The 16,111-nt window shown below is 36.4% G+C and overlaps 1 protein-coding gene across 1 annotated transcript; it reads left to right on the forward strand.

The window, feature by feature from the left end:
- Window positions 1–7,333: 7,333 nt before the first annotated feature.
- Window positions 7,334–14,831, forward strand: LOC100373621 (small ribosomal subunit protein uS2m-like). Its single transcript, XM_002735332.4, has 3 exons — window positions 7,334–7,607; window positions 13,236–13,328; window positions 14,123–14,831. Exons 1-3 carry the CDS (start codon window positions 7,448–7,450, stop codon window positions 14,770–14,772), a joined length of 903 nt encoding a protein of 300 aa, XP_002735378.3. The 5' UTR covers window positions 7,334–7,447; the 3' UTR covers window positions 14,773–14,831.
- Window positions 14,832–16,111: the final 1,280 nt, after the last annotated feature.

Raw genomic sequence — 16,111 nt, forward strand, 5'->3', positions numbered from 1 at the left:
AGGGTATAAAACGATACCTCGTACCACTGTCGGTCTTCTACAGATAGATGGTATAAAGAGCGCAATCGACTTGCTCATAGTCAATGAAATTTCCGATAATTTAGATAACAACCTCACACACGATTTACGCAATATATCACATATACGCAACCTCAAATTAGCACACCCACTTTCTCACGACACTAACATGACTGTGGATGTATTGATTGGTGCTGACCATTATTGGGACTATGTTGGATCCCACATCATTAGAGGTTGCAGTCCTGTCGCAGTTTCTTCCGCTTTCGGCTATCTCTTATCAGGGCCTATTCCTTCAACTAGACGGAGGGGAAGAAATATCCAGACTTTTCATATATCCAGTGTCAAAGCCCCAGATACTGAACTCGATAGTTTAGTCAGCTCATTTTGGGATTTAGAGACAGTTGGTGTTTACGATACAATCAAGTCAACCGAACTCAAAGTAGCACAAAATGAACAATACACACAATATATTGATCATTGCCTCACCACCGAAGATGGAAGATACACAGCTAAATTACCTTGGAAACCGGATCACCCTACCTTACATACCAACTATCAAGCAGCAAATACTCGCACCAGAAAAATGATCGCCAAGCTACCAGACAAACTTGTCAAAGTTTACGACAACATTATCAATGATCAGTTGCATAGAGGTTTTATTGAGAGAGTCACCGATGATAGTACAAATATCGGGCATTACTTACCTCATCGCTCGGTCAAGAAGGACAGCGAGTCTACTCCAATTAGAATAGTGTACGACTGTTCAGCAACTACTGGTAAGGACCAGCCCAGCCTCAATCAGTGTTTAGATACAGGACCCCCACTTCTCAATTCATTAACATCTATACTACTGAGATTTCGAGCAGACCTTATAGCATTAACCGCAGATATTGAAAAGGCTTTCTTACAAATTAGTCTACATGAAGCCGACCGGAAATACACTAAATTTCTATGGTTAACGGACTCAACCAATATTAATAGCCCTTTCGAAACCTTCCAGTTCAAATCAGTTCTATTCGGCGCTACATGTTCACCCTTCATATTGAATGCAGCCATCAAACATTTAACGAATGAACACTCTTCAAAATCGACAGCCCAAGTTCTACAACAGGACATTTACGTCGATGACGTAGTTTCTAGTTGCGCATCTTCAATGGAAGCATTACAGTTCTATGAACAATCAATCAATATCCTATCTACACGCAAGTTTAACTTACGTTCCTGGAACACTAATGATGCATTTCTGAGACAAGTTATTGATATTGATGGTCGATCCAACTCAAAGTCTGACTTATCAATTCTCGGGATCCGCTGGGATTCTAAAGCTGACCTTCTGCGCGTGAAACCATTAAAAACGCCGAACTTCGGACAATTCACTTCTAAGCGAGATATCGTAGCATATAGCGCTAGTCTATATGATCCACTAGGTTTGTTTTCTCCTGTTCATATCAAAGCAAAATTGATCATTCAACATTTATGGATCACCAATCACAACTGGGATACACCCATCGACTCTGAAATACTACAACAATGGCAAAATATAGCCGATGATCTCTACAAGATGACGAACAATCACATCCAGCGCAAATATTTTGTCAACAATCCGACTAGTGTTGAAATTCACACATTTTCTGATGCATCAGACAAGGCCTACGGAGCCGCAGTGTATTTAGTATCTGACACCGAATCTACATTAGTGATGGCAAAGGCACGAGTTGCTCCCATAAACAAGCAAACCCTAACAATACCACGCTTAGAGTTAATGGGAGCCCTGATTGGAACACGACTTAGTCAATTTGTTGGTAAATCCCTTGAACGGAAATACTCAATCTCAAAATATGTGTTATGGTCAGATAGTCAGATAACATTACATTGGCTACATGGACGAGGTAAACAGAATGTGTTTACTCGCAATCGTGTGACAGAAATCAACTCATTTCAACAGGAACTCCACTACGTCAATACAGCAGAGAACCCAGCCGACTTAGTAACCCGAGGTATCACACCAGCTGAGCTATCAGAATCAAAATTGTGGTGGAACGGACCGTTTTGGTTAACTAATCGACAACACTGGCCCAGATGCGAGTTATTTGATACTCCAAACACAACCAATTCTGATCAACGTGTGAAGACAGGGGACACTTCAGTATCCACATATACGCAAGCCCCATCTTCAACGCCCACTGAAGTCTCTGAACAGACAGTACTTCACACTGTTGTTACAACAATGCCAAATTTAGAAAACGCACAACTAGGCCCTCCATTCATATCGCCTACGATACGCGAACAATCAATCTCAGTCACAGAAACTTCCACAGAAGTCAACTACAATATTGACAATGTATTCCAGATCGAACATTATCAAAATTTATCACATCTACTTAGAGTTACAGCGTTTGTATTACGTTTCATTAACAAGTTGAGAGAACGCACAAAGAAGACAGCCATATTGACCTCTCCAGATGACAACAATCAACAAACAACAGCGCCCTCACCGACCGAACTAGAGACCGCCGAGCTAGTTTGGATTCAGAATATTCAACATATGTACTACGCTGATGAAATTCGAAGACTAACCAAGAACGATGGTAAACTTGGAATTCTCTGCAAGCAACTCAAGCTATTCGTCGACAGCGATCAATTATTACGTGCAGGAGGTCGACTGCAGAATACCAACTTACCCTTCAACACTGTACACCCGATATTGATCCCCGGTAAACATGCGTTCACCACAATGATAATTCGGGACACTCATTTAAGTCTTCAACATGCCGGTACTAACGCAGTCACGTCTCAATTACGCGAGCGGTACTGGATAATCTCAATGCGACGCTACGTCAAAGCAGTTCTACGCCAATGCGTCATTTGCAAGAAAGTAGACGGTACGACATACTCCAAGCCAATTCCAGCGCCACTTCCTACCTTCAGAGTACAACGATCTGAACCCTTTTCTTCTATTGGAATAGACTACACCGGACACTTATTCGTCAAAGACCCAATCAATCAAGCTATTGTTAAGGTCTACATCTGTCTATTCACATGTACTATCACGCGCGCCATACACTTAGAACTCGTCAGAGATCTTACGACTGAATCGTTTCTATTAGCCCTTCGACGTTTCACATCACGTCGCTCGACACCTAATCTCATCATATCGGACAATGCGTCAACGTTTGTATCAGCGTCACACCAGCTCAAAGAAATCATTCAAAATTCTACAGTACAACGCTATTTATCAGATCAACGCATAGCATGGAAATTTACTCCAAAGCGCAGTCCATGGTGCGGAGGTTTCTTCGAACGAATGATTTCTATTACCAAGACAAGCCTTAAGAAAGTTCTTGGGCGATCCTGTGTGACCTATGTCGAATTGGAGACTATTCTGACCGAAATTGAATCTTCAATAAATGAACGACCGCTGACATTTGTTTCTTCAGATATCGCCGATCTGAATCCGCTCACACCTTCACATTTGATCAACGGGCGTAGTATACACAGTTTACCACAAGCTACTGAAACGGTCACAAACCCCAATATCTTGATGAATCATCACATTGCAAATCACCGATATCGTTACCTCACTATGCTTCAAGATGCCTTCTGGAGGCGTTGGTCGCATGAATATATCACCGCTCTTCGCGAACGGCACATCAACCAACACAAGGGTGTCAAAACCAATAGAATCAAAGTTGGTGATATAGTTTTAGTACATGATGACATCAAGAAGCGCCTTCACTAGAACCTAGCCTGTGTTACCAAGTTATTACCAGGTTCGGACGGTATTGTTCGCGCAGCAGAAATCAAGACGAAAAGTGGAATGACCAACCGAGACATTTCACGTTTATATCCATTAGAGATATCAACCGACAACACGCAATCTGATCAAGAAATATCAACGGACATATCTGCGACGTCATTGATCGATTCACAACCAATCAATGATGAAGTAGACAATTCTAACACAACGCAAATTCACAGACAATCACGAAGAAAGGCAGCTCAACTAGCCAAACAAAGAATCACCATGCAGTACAATGATAATTCTGTGTGAATAATTACATTGACTCTTTATCACATAGAGACTCTTTTACAAACTTTTCGATATCACCAGAGAACTCTTTTCAAAACAGTGATTTATTACTGAACACTAGAAATAAGTAAGAACAGTATTTCTCATAATAATGAATATTGCACAATTTAGGCAAGATATTCATTTGTATCATAATTCTATGTTATAATGTTCCCTTTATTGAATATTTGAGCATTTTACATTGATTCTACAGTTAAGCAAACCCACTATGTTTTGATACAGGTTTGCCAGCAACTCGTTTGTGCCCGGAGTATGTCGGGGCGAGATGCAAATCATAGGTGTGTTTGTTGATTAAGTTTGAATTGTCTAGTTAGACTTCAAAATGTTTTCTATAATTAATATTCAATTCGCTGTATTATTTCTGTTCAGCAATAGCTTTGATGTTTAGTTTAGATTATTCGTATTCCTATTATATCATACATTGTATTTGACCTATGACGTTATTACCGCGATCAGTGATTGGTTTAAAACCGATCTATCACAACTTGAGTTTTGTGTCATGTGACACTTGAGGTCCTCGTGCCATTGTTATCGTTATTATTATTTTTACGTTTGTTGTTGTTTCAAGCCGTTGTTGATGTTTCCTTTTCAAAGTTCAATAAATGTCAATCCTGACATGAGACTTTCCGACTTCGTGAATTGTTCCGACCTATAGAGTACAGTGGCTATACTTCGAGCCAAATCACAGCCACACAAATATGGGACAAAGAAAGGTAACTTTTTTTTTATTTTGTATGGTTTTTGCATTGACTTGTCGAAGGGGATATTTATCTGTGATGTGTTAACATTGTGTTACATAATATAAACTGATAATAGAAGTATTTGGATTCTGGAACACCATAGACAGTATAGTTTATTAAAGTCTATTGTATGTAAAATGATATAAAACACCACAGCTATGACTGTTGAATAGATGCAGTTCATAACTGCATAAATAACTGTACAGTTCTCACTTCTACTCAACATAATTGATGATCGGAAATGAAAACGAGACAAAAACAAAAGATTTTTCAAGTTAGCAAGGGGAAATAACGTTGCTAAGTATTATCGTCAGGGAAAGCTAGTCTGTGATTGGTTGCTGGCGATGTTTGGGAGATTTTGAACAGTTTGTGACGTAGGCTTGACTTAGAGAATTGGCTTAAAAAGTAGTCTCTACCCAAATATAAGTTACAATATTTGTAGAATTATTTTTTTTTATGCTGAAGGTATAAATCAGCAAAAATAAGTCCAGTACTTCATGAAACAACCTCTAACATATAGTCTGACTTTGTTTCCTGATGAGTGTGATGTTCAACCAAAGCTTGGAAAATGTTATTAAAGTAAACAGCTTCTTCATAAATTACAATCAGCCTGTTAAAAAAAATTAATGAAACTCCTCTGTAACTTAATATGTGGGTTAAATGCAATTTTGGATGAATCAGGGAAAATGAATCAAATTGCATCAACTGAACTCAAATTTTCACCAAGTAATCAACTATACTGGGGGTATTCAATAAATTTTAAAACTAATGCAAACATAGTCAATAAAAAGCATGATATGTGAATAATTAATGTAGCAAATATTAATAACAATACAACTCTGAAACGATTATAATAATTATTATGTTTAGCAAAGGGTGAAGGCAGTAAATGAGATTGACTAAATTCAGTTGCATAAAAATGTCAGATAATCTACCTTCAATTATGTATAGGCAACAGACTTGAAACTGCCTTATTTTACTGATTTGAGTTTACATGTAGATGGTTGAAAAATCAGCAAGCTAGTGCAAAATAATGCTGTCCAATCAACCCTTCCGGTGTAATTTATTTAGGTTGGTATTATCGGATGTCAAACCCATTAACTATTAAAATTCACCTCACTATAAAAATTGTGGATGCTCTGCAAAGTGTTATTGTTATATGAGTTTGAATTTATTAATTTAAATATAAATGCAGGACTGTATATGATGAAAACAATTACATATTGTTAAATCAAAACCTACACACTATATAGAGAACATAAAGATAGGATTTTGATGAAAGTCGCCATAACAAATTCTTCCCACTTTATTTCAATATGATATCTGATCTCCGTTTCTATATATTATATTCAGAAATAATGCAGCCAATAAATTGTCCACATAACAGACACATATGGCAGACATGTACATGAACTTTAAACCAACAGATAATAGTGACAAACTCTGAACTGAAAATAACAGATACAATAGTCCAGTTTAGTACTCTTTTTGATTTTCTGTGAACACCTGTCATTTGTTGGCATGTGCAGGTGTACTTGTATGAAAGGATAGAGGTGGCATACAACAATTATTTATATATTATTTGTTTGGTTGTGTTAGGATAGAAGCAGGTTATAATTTGAATAAACAAGACAGAGCCTGGATCAGGAAAATAAAATAGAATAGAATTGAATTGTAAAACATATTTTTAGTCTTATAATAAGTATAATAAAGCTATATATAATGGTACTTAGCAAAATGGTTTTGAATTACATTGTATGTATGGAGTTTTGAATTTATATTTTTTAAATAATTCAGTAACAATATGATGTGACATACTCAATATAGTGAATCAAGTAATCGATTGATAGTTTTTGATGTAAATATTATTTTACGATCAAAATACTTTTTGGGAATTTGGAAATGAATTAGAAATACAGGCGTGACGAACAAAAAAAAACAACGCGGGTGGCAGTGAGATGTTTGTTCAATGTCACTTGGTCATTCTTGAAAGTTCAACATTTTTAAATCAAAGGACGTCTGGTCGTGACTTTGTTTTTATATATTTGACGAAGACACAAAAATGTTGAAAGAAATGTTATTCCTAGTAACGAATGCTTGCAATCTGCTGCTGGCAATTAAAAGAAGATACCAAAAATAATGTTCGCAGTGCAATGTACGGAGAAGTATGTTTTCACTAACAATAATATAGTCTAATACTACTGTTGCACCCGATTGATATAAACACAGAAATAGTTTAAATACCAAAGCTCACCTGAACACGAGATCACTAAAAACCATATCAACAACATTTCTAAGTGATCTACCGTGATTCTGTGTGAAAGAGAAAAACAGCATCGGCCCCTTTTGTCATCTTTCGCGTCGTCTGCTGATCGCCACTTTTCGTGAATAGTACATTTCTGCGTGACCTCTCCCAAGATGACGGTGATTCTGTCACGTGATACAGGTAGGTCAATTAAGTGCCTCTGGGTCAAAGGTTCTACGCTCTTTCAAAAGTGGTTAACACCGCAAATACACAAAGAAAATCACAAAGATAGTTACCAGTTGGGATTTCTGGGTTACAATTGATCAAGTGTAGTCCCGTGCGATTTGCGCTATGCAATTGTGCATAGACGGTCACAGCATGTCACCGCGCCGCGTATTTTTAAACATCGTTAACTCTCGTGTATCTTCGTTTGTTTTCGGTTCGAATATGGCGACCAACGTGTTGAAAATGTGGTCGAGGCCTTTTGTAGAGGTTGTTGGCACGTTGAAGCGTAAGTACTTGCGACTGTCTCTAAAAAATTTACACTCAGTTGTGCAAGAGGTAGCACACATAGTAACAAATATGTAGAAAGAAGTTATAAGGTCTTATTCGGACCAACTGTACTGAGTTTGAGTGGTTTGAGGCATCGTCTTGATTTCCACGTTTTTATCCAAGTTCGCTCACTAACTGCAGTTCTGCTGCTTCCCTCGTTTCTTTGTAGTCGGTTAATATTACCGGTCGAGTTATTTCTTTCTTCGTAGTTGATCGCATAGTCACAACATTGTTATACTATTGAACAAGGGAAAGGCTTCGAATAGTCCTGCTATAAACACAGGGGCCTGACGATCTATTCGTGTCATTACATGGACGTCTATGGGGCGGAACGATTATATGTATGTCCGGGTACAGGACCATATCGTTGCTCAAAATTATAATTAATACAGTTTGGTAATGTAAAGCAAGCATATGTCATTAATCACTAATATTTGTTTCCGGTCGATCAGCCTGCACTATATACATGTAATACATGTATTATATATATATATATATATATATAATATTATACAGATGACTTAGCCCTGCGTACAGTGCTGTGTGTACAGAGACGCGTTCCGTTGATAGATGTCCCCACCCTGCGAACTTCCATAGACAAAGTCCGGGACTTTGAAAAATATAACTTTTTTAATGAAATAACATGACCAGTTACCCAAAATGATGATCGATTACCAGATATATCCAGAACTCCCAGTTCGGAGTCCAATTGTGGATGAAATCTGCTACTTTGCCCTAAAAACAAACGCATTCTCTCGTGTGAATGAAATAAAAAATGGCGGCGTTTGGTGGATAATTCCTCCGGTACCTACGCGTTTACAATTTGACCGTCTTTACTAGTTGTTATTTAAAAACATTTCAGTTTCAGATAACTTTGTAATGGTTGTTACGGATAACTATCGTCATTTCAAAAGATTTTGGCTGGGAAACTACTTATTTTTAACTTGCGCACCAATTACGGTGCGCTCCCGGACTTTGTCTATGGAGGTACGCAGGGCTGTGGTGGGGACATCTGTCAACCAAACGCGTCCCCGTACACACAGCACTGTACGCAGGGCTAACAGATGACTGTGAAAGGTAAAATATTAGCAGAGAAAATTTACAACTAACATTCCGGGTTCAAATTTTTGGTTCAATTGGAAATAAAACATTTTCTGTATTTCATTGTGTAATGCCTTCAGAATACTGAAAAAATAGGGTCGCTGAAAAACTTTTTGAGAAACTAAAAACAAGATTCTGAAATTTAATGGAAATTGGTCAAAATTTGCATTTTTTTACTGGCCTCTATGTATTGGTAAAATTATTTCTTCATACCTTATATAACATTGGATGACATTCCACGTTATTATTATTAGTCCCTGATGATTGAAATTCGAAACAGGGTCTCATCATTTGGTTTCTGTCCTGAGTCGTATTTTAGAATCCCTATGGACCAAATCTGTTCATTCTTTGCACGTGTCTAGTACTTTATCTGGGACATATGCACATGCAGTGGTTTAATGTTTCAATCAGATGGCTGACCATAGTTTTTGACTCCCATGTGCGAAGCACATAATGGGAGTCTTTGCAGTTAGTGTGTCTGTGTGTGTGTGTGTATGTGTGTATGTGTGTCCGACTGTTCCACTGCTATCTCAAGAACCATACATCGGTTTTTGATGAAACTTGGTGCATAGATGCTCTGGGCCAATGCGCAGATTTGATTAGGTTTTGGTAAAAATCCATGCTCGTTAATTACCTAATTTGCATGATAATTAGCTAATTTTTAGCTGTTCTATGACTGTTCCACTGATATCTAAAGAACCACTCATTGGATTTTGATGAAACTTGGTACATAGATGCTCTGAACATATGCGCAGATTTGATTAGTTTTTGGTAAAAATCCGTGCATATTAATTACCTAATTTGCATGTTAATTAGCTGATTTTTAGCTGTTCCATGATTGTTCCACTGATATCTAAACAACCACTCATTGCATTTTGATGAAACTTGGTGCATAGATGCTCTGGGCCAATGCGCAGATTTGATTAGGTTTTGGTAAAAATCCATGCTCGTTAATTACCTAATTTGCATGATAATTAGCTAATTTTTAGCTGTTCTATGACTGTTCCACTGATATCTAAAGAACCACTCATTGGATTTTGATGAAACTTGGTACATAGATGCTCTGAACATATGCGCAGATTTGATTAGTTTTTGGTAAAAATCCGTGCAAATTAATTACCTAATTTGCATGTTAATTAGCTGATTTTTAGCTGTTCCATGATTGTTCCACTGATATCTAAACAACCACTCATTGGATGTTGATGAAACTTGGTACATAGATGCTCTGAACATATGCGCAGATTTGATTAGTTTTTGGTAAAAATCCGTGCATATTAATTACCTAATTTGCATGTTAATTAGCTGATTTTTAGCTGTTCCATGATTGTTCCACTGATATCTAAACAACCACTCATTGGATGTTGATGAAACTTGGTACATAGATGCTCTGAACATATGCGCAGATTTGATTAGTTTTTGGTAAAAATCCGTGCATATTAATTACCTAATTTGCATGATAATTAGCTGATTTTTAGCTGTTCCATGATTGTTCCACTGATATCTAAACAACCACTCATTGGATTTTGATGAAACTTGGTACATAGATGCTCTGAACTAATGCTAGGTTTTGATTAGTTTTTGGTAATAATCCGTGGATACTAATTATCTAATTTGCATAATGATTAGTCAATTTTCGTTTTTTCCACTGATATCTCAAGTACTAATCATCACATTTCAATGAAACTTGGACACAGACCTGCACAGACCTGATAGTTTTTATGGTAATATCAGTACATATTAATTACCTAATTCGCATAATTAATTAATTTTCAGCATTTGATATAAGTACTGATCATGACATTTCAATGAAACTTGGTACATAGATGTCATATGACACTGCACAGACCTGATAGTTTTTATGGTAATATCAGTACATATTAATTACCTAATTTGCATAATTAATTAATTTTCAGTATTTGATACAAGTAGTTAGCATTACATTTCAATGAAACTTGGTACTTACATACTCAACGACTATGCAGAGATTGATTGTTTTCGATAAATATTTGTGCATATTAATCGCCTAATTTGCATAATTAGTTAATTTTCAGCTTTTCCACGGGTATCTCAAGTACTAATCATCGCACTTCAATGAAACTTGATACATAGATCCTTTAGGACTATGCAGAGACCTGATTAGTTTTAGGGTAAATAATTGTGCATATTAATTACCTAATTTGCATAATTAATTTTCAGCTTTTCTACTGATATCTAAAGTACTAATCACATTTCAATGAATCTAGAATTATGCAGACCCAATTAGTTTCCGGTAAATATGTGTGCATATTAATCACCTAATTTGCATAATTAACCAACTTTCACACTGATATCTCAGGTACTATACATCACATATCAATGAATGTACATGGATGCTGTAGGACAATAGACAGACCTGAATAATTGTGGGTTAAAATCTGTACATATTAATTACCTAATTTGCATAATTAACCAATTTTAAGCTTTCACACTGATATCTAAAGTACCGTAGAAACTCCAAAATTTCGACCGGTTTTAAATAATTGGTGTTAGAAATGTGACGTGTTTTTAGAGTCAAACTTAAGGCACATTTTCGGACGGTCGAATTTTTCAGAATAGAAATCAGCAAATGAAAAAATGGGGATGATAGACAGTGTGCTTCATTAGTTTTTAAAAAATGCAATGTCCGTCAATTGACGTAAACTTCCCCATGTTTCACGGTAAAAGCAAAGGTCGTGGCCGAGTTGTAACTCAAAATCTAAACAAAGTCATCAATCAGTGAGTATTATGACAAGCAAAACAAAACATCAAGACGCGGAGAAGAGGTCAGCACAAAACTAATAGGTCAAAAGACAAAGCTGTCTCGCACTACCTAGGAAAACTTGCAAATGTTCGAAGTACAGGTACCCATTGGACAAAAGATACATGGAAGTTTAGCAAACTATCTCCCCGACCCAGTGCAATGTATCCGGTTAGAATCAAAGCTCACGTGTCCCTTATTTGAGGGACCAGATTCTGCCGTAAATTCGCCCTTGGATTAAAAAATAAAATGGGATTTAAGAAAATAAAATGGGACTTTTAAGGTGTATTTTGGCGTCATTTTTCGGACATTTCAATCAATCCTGCCGGCTAAAATAGAGTCTAAGTTTTACCGTAGTCATTGACGTCTGTCTATTCAAGAGTACACGTGTATGATTTTTATCGTGACTAGCGTGAGCGGGTAAGCTTCCTTTCGAGAATGAGCTGTTATCACTGTGAACAATGTTAAATTATTCTTCAGATGCCCAGTTTATTTTTTAAAAACAACTAATTTTTTTTTATTTAAAAAAAAATCATGCCGTTTTCGCATCAAAATCCAAGCCAAAATATCGTACTACAACATCAATCTCTTCCGCATTGCGTTCAATAACATTAACATATTTAAATAAGCTATGGTAATTTGAACACGTTGGCATCATCCAGCTTTTTGATTGGTTAATTAGCGATTTGACCTATTTGACCTAAGAGAACATGGCGGATATCCTACAGCATCAAACGTTTATACGAGACTGGAATCATTCGCTTACGATGAAACTAAGTTGACTTTTATTTGTATTTCATAACCATTCAACAAATTTATTTTGTGTACATTATTATAATCACTACTGAGTACGGTAATAATCAACAATTCAGAAACGCAGCATGCCGAGATTTTTGTGTTCGTTTTTATTTGAAACTTCGTTTATTTAGAATATATTTTCGTTACCAATAAAATAAAAATCTCTCAGTCAATCAGAAACCCGGATTCATGCCTTCGAGGAAGGTCCCGTTTGAACGCTCACATCGTTTTTTTTTTTCGTTTGGGGGAAAACTAAAACTGGTCGCAATTTTCGAATAAGAATGAGTCGGCAATTTTTAGTGGAGTCGAAAATTTGGAGGTAAATAAAACACCGAAACCCGGCAAATAATTAGGTGGACGAATTTTTAGAGGGGTCAAAATTTTGGAGTTTTTACGGCACTAATTATTCCATTTCAATGAAACTTAGTACAAAGATGCTCTAGGACAATGTACAAACCTAATTAGTTTGGGGTAAAAATCTGTTCATATTAATTCCCCAATAAGCATAATAATTCATAATTTTTTGGTTCTAATCACATTTCAATTAAACTTGGAGACATAGATTTTCTGTTACATTGCACAGACCTCATTAGTTTTACACTCAAATCTGGTCATATTAATTTTCTGATTTGCATAATTAGTAATTTCGAATTATATTTAATGTGTCTCCAATACTCTCAGCACATGGGAGTTCTTTCTAAGCTTTCTTTGATTGTAATTGGACGTGCTAGGAATGGAACTCTATTTAAACACCAGTCAAGTTGCTCTTTCGCTTTCAACAAAATCATAGTTGCCATTTGCAAGTAGGATCTGATCTGTTCATGTAACATAAACCCTTTTCTCTTCATCATAGGCTTCTTTGAGTATGTAAACATGGTTTTAAATTCAAAGATGAAATGTTATACATTACAGGTTTCCAAGCCACTGGAGTATACCAGGCTAGGAAGTTGGCTACCTACTCAACCAATGCCGCAACTCAGAAATTGGCTCAGCAAACAGAGAGTGGTAAGTTCATTATGTCATCTTCACCAGCCAAAGTTCATCAATTTAGCCTTCACTTCACCATTATACTCAGCAGAGTTCCACTATAAACCTGTTTATTTACTGTCAATAAAATCAAACACAACAATACATGCTCTGATGCATTTCCATGGTAACTGGAACTCTGTCGCATGTTATTATGCATTTCCATGGGAAATTGAATACAAAGTCTATTGTTCTCATCAGTGAAGGTATGATGTAAATTAAGTACTAATCATCACATTTCACTGCAATTTGGTACATAAATGTCATAGGAGAATCTACAAACCCAATAAGTGCATATTAATTACCTAATTTGCATAATTAGTCAATTTTCGGTTTTTACACTGATAAGAACTAATCATTCCATTTCAACGAAATTTGTTACATAAATGCTCTAGGACAATGCACAGACCTGCTTAGTTTTGCATATTTGCATAACAATAATTATTTGGTTCTAATTTCAATGAAACTTGGTACATAAGATGGTCTGTGACATTGAGCAGATGTTATTAGTTTTACATTAAAACTGTGCATATTAAATCACCTGATTTGCATAATAAATCAATATATCGAGTATTTATCTTATTTCAATAAATCTTGCTCCTGAACAATACACAAACCCAATTGCTTTTAGGTTGAAATCTATGCATAATTCCAAATTTTCTCACTATATTTCAAAACCAATTATTGTATTTAAATAAGACGTGGTATATAAGCATAATAACTTGGCACACAGGAGTTCTTTCTAAGCTGTTTGATTGTTGTTGTTTTTGTAGGTACTGTGAAAATTCAAGATCCTCTACAACATCCTGATTACTTTGATGTACATAAATTATTCACTCTGCAAGATTTATTCCGCGCCAATGTTCACGTGGGACACAAAACTGGTCTGCTCAATGTACATATGAGGAAATATATCTTTGGTGTTCGTCAGAAAATCTGCATCATAGACCTGGATAAAACTGTTAAACACTTACAGATTGCTTTGAACTTTGCGTCTCACATAGCGTACAGAAAAGGCTCTATCCTCTTCATCAACCGCTCATTGCAGTTTACGCATCTAGTCGAGAAGACTGCCAAGGAATGTGGAGAGTTTGCACAGACTCGAAGATGGCAAGGAGGATGCTTCACTAATTCTCTTGTTCAGTATGGACCTGAAGTGAAACTGCCAGATTTGGTCGTCTTTTTGAATACGCAAAACAACGTGTTCCAGGAGCATGCCGCCGTACGCGACTCCGCTAAAATGAATATCCCGACTATTGGGATTGTTGACACGAACTGTAATCCAAATTTAATCACTTATCCGGTGCCTGGGAATGACGACACGCCTGATGCTATGGAGCTTTATTGTAGACTTTTCAAAAACGCTATACTTAAAGCTAAACAAATGAGAAAAGAGTTTGATGATCATGATAATGTTATGTAACTGTTGAAATAATCAACTGTGTGCTGATAACTTTAGTAATAAAATGAAAGTAAAAATTACTACTCTTCTATTGTGTGAATAAACAGCAGTAGATAATATGATTTGGAAGCTCTTTGCTATTAACAGCATGGATTGTGAATTTGAAATCACATTATATTAAAGGGAGCTGCATTGTGCTCCAATTTCTCATTTCTTGTTTAATCCATGTAATTAAGGAGACAAATATTTCTTGAATGAGTAAACTCTACTGGTGAGTTGTCTGTAACATTTAGTATAGTTGTGACAGCTGGATATTACTCTTGAGGTGACATTTCATTTTTGAGCTGTCTAAGCTTCTAGCCTTGTGGTGTAGGCATTGATGTAGAAAAATAATAATGTACCTTGTGCCCACCCAGTTTTGTGAGTTTACTGTTTGCATTTGATTAATACCATATGTAAATTGAGTATGTTCTTGGTCGACTGTGGTGCATACAACTTTGCTTTTTACTAGGACTGTAGCTCATTTTGTCTAATTTAGACAAATATTTAAAGCTTCAAAGCTGGAAATATTTAATTTATGTTGGACAAAATGCTTCTAATGCATTAAATTAAAACTTTCATTTTTCTGGTCTACAGGAATATTTAAATACCGGTAACCCTACAATAAAATATAGCACCCTCTATATGCTTAGGCATGTGTCATACATTGTCACTAGAGGGCACACTCATGTAAACCAGCATAACATTTTGGGCAAATAACCATTGCTAACCATATAAGGCTAGTATCTCCATCCCCAGTTTTAACCCACATTAACCCACAAATTCAGTATACTGTACTGAAAAACAGAAGCTGATCTGCCGTAGTCTGTTTTGGAATTTGAGGATGAAGAAAACATTTTAACTACATATATTGAATGTTTTCACATGGCAGCAATGACAATCTACACCTAATGCAACTAGGCCCTCTATGGAAGTGTTTGGTTCAATAAGCACAAATTTACAGAAATATATAAACAAGTGACCTTGTGGCTGAAAGAGCTTCGCTGTAACATCACTCCAGTCTACGTTTCCAACTCTCAGTTAACAATTACAGCGTTTTTTCGGAGGCAACCTTGAAATACCCTTGGTGTGATAATGTAATGGGGGGGGGGTTCTTTCGTAGGTGACCTTGTAATGACTTTGACCTCAACTTCAGCATAGTTGTCTAATACCAGCAAACATTAAAATGACTTGGACCTGAAGTTCAACATTTTTTTAAAGCATTGGCCCAGATAGTTTAGAACCCAACACAATGTACTGAAAATACCATTGACAATATTGGGCCAGGTAGTTCAGAACCCAACACAATGTTGTACTGAAA

Source organism: Saccoglossus kowalevskii, chromosome 17 (genome assembly GCF_978046115.1).
Source record: "Saccoglossus kowalevskii chromosome 17, keSacKowa6.1, whole genome shotgun sequence".
Lineage (NCBI taxonomy): Eukaryota > Metazoa > Hemichordata > Enteropneusta > Harrimaniidae > Saccoglossus > Saccoglossus kowalevskii.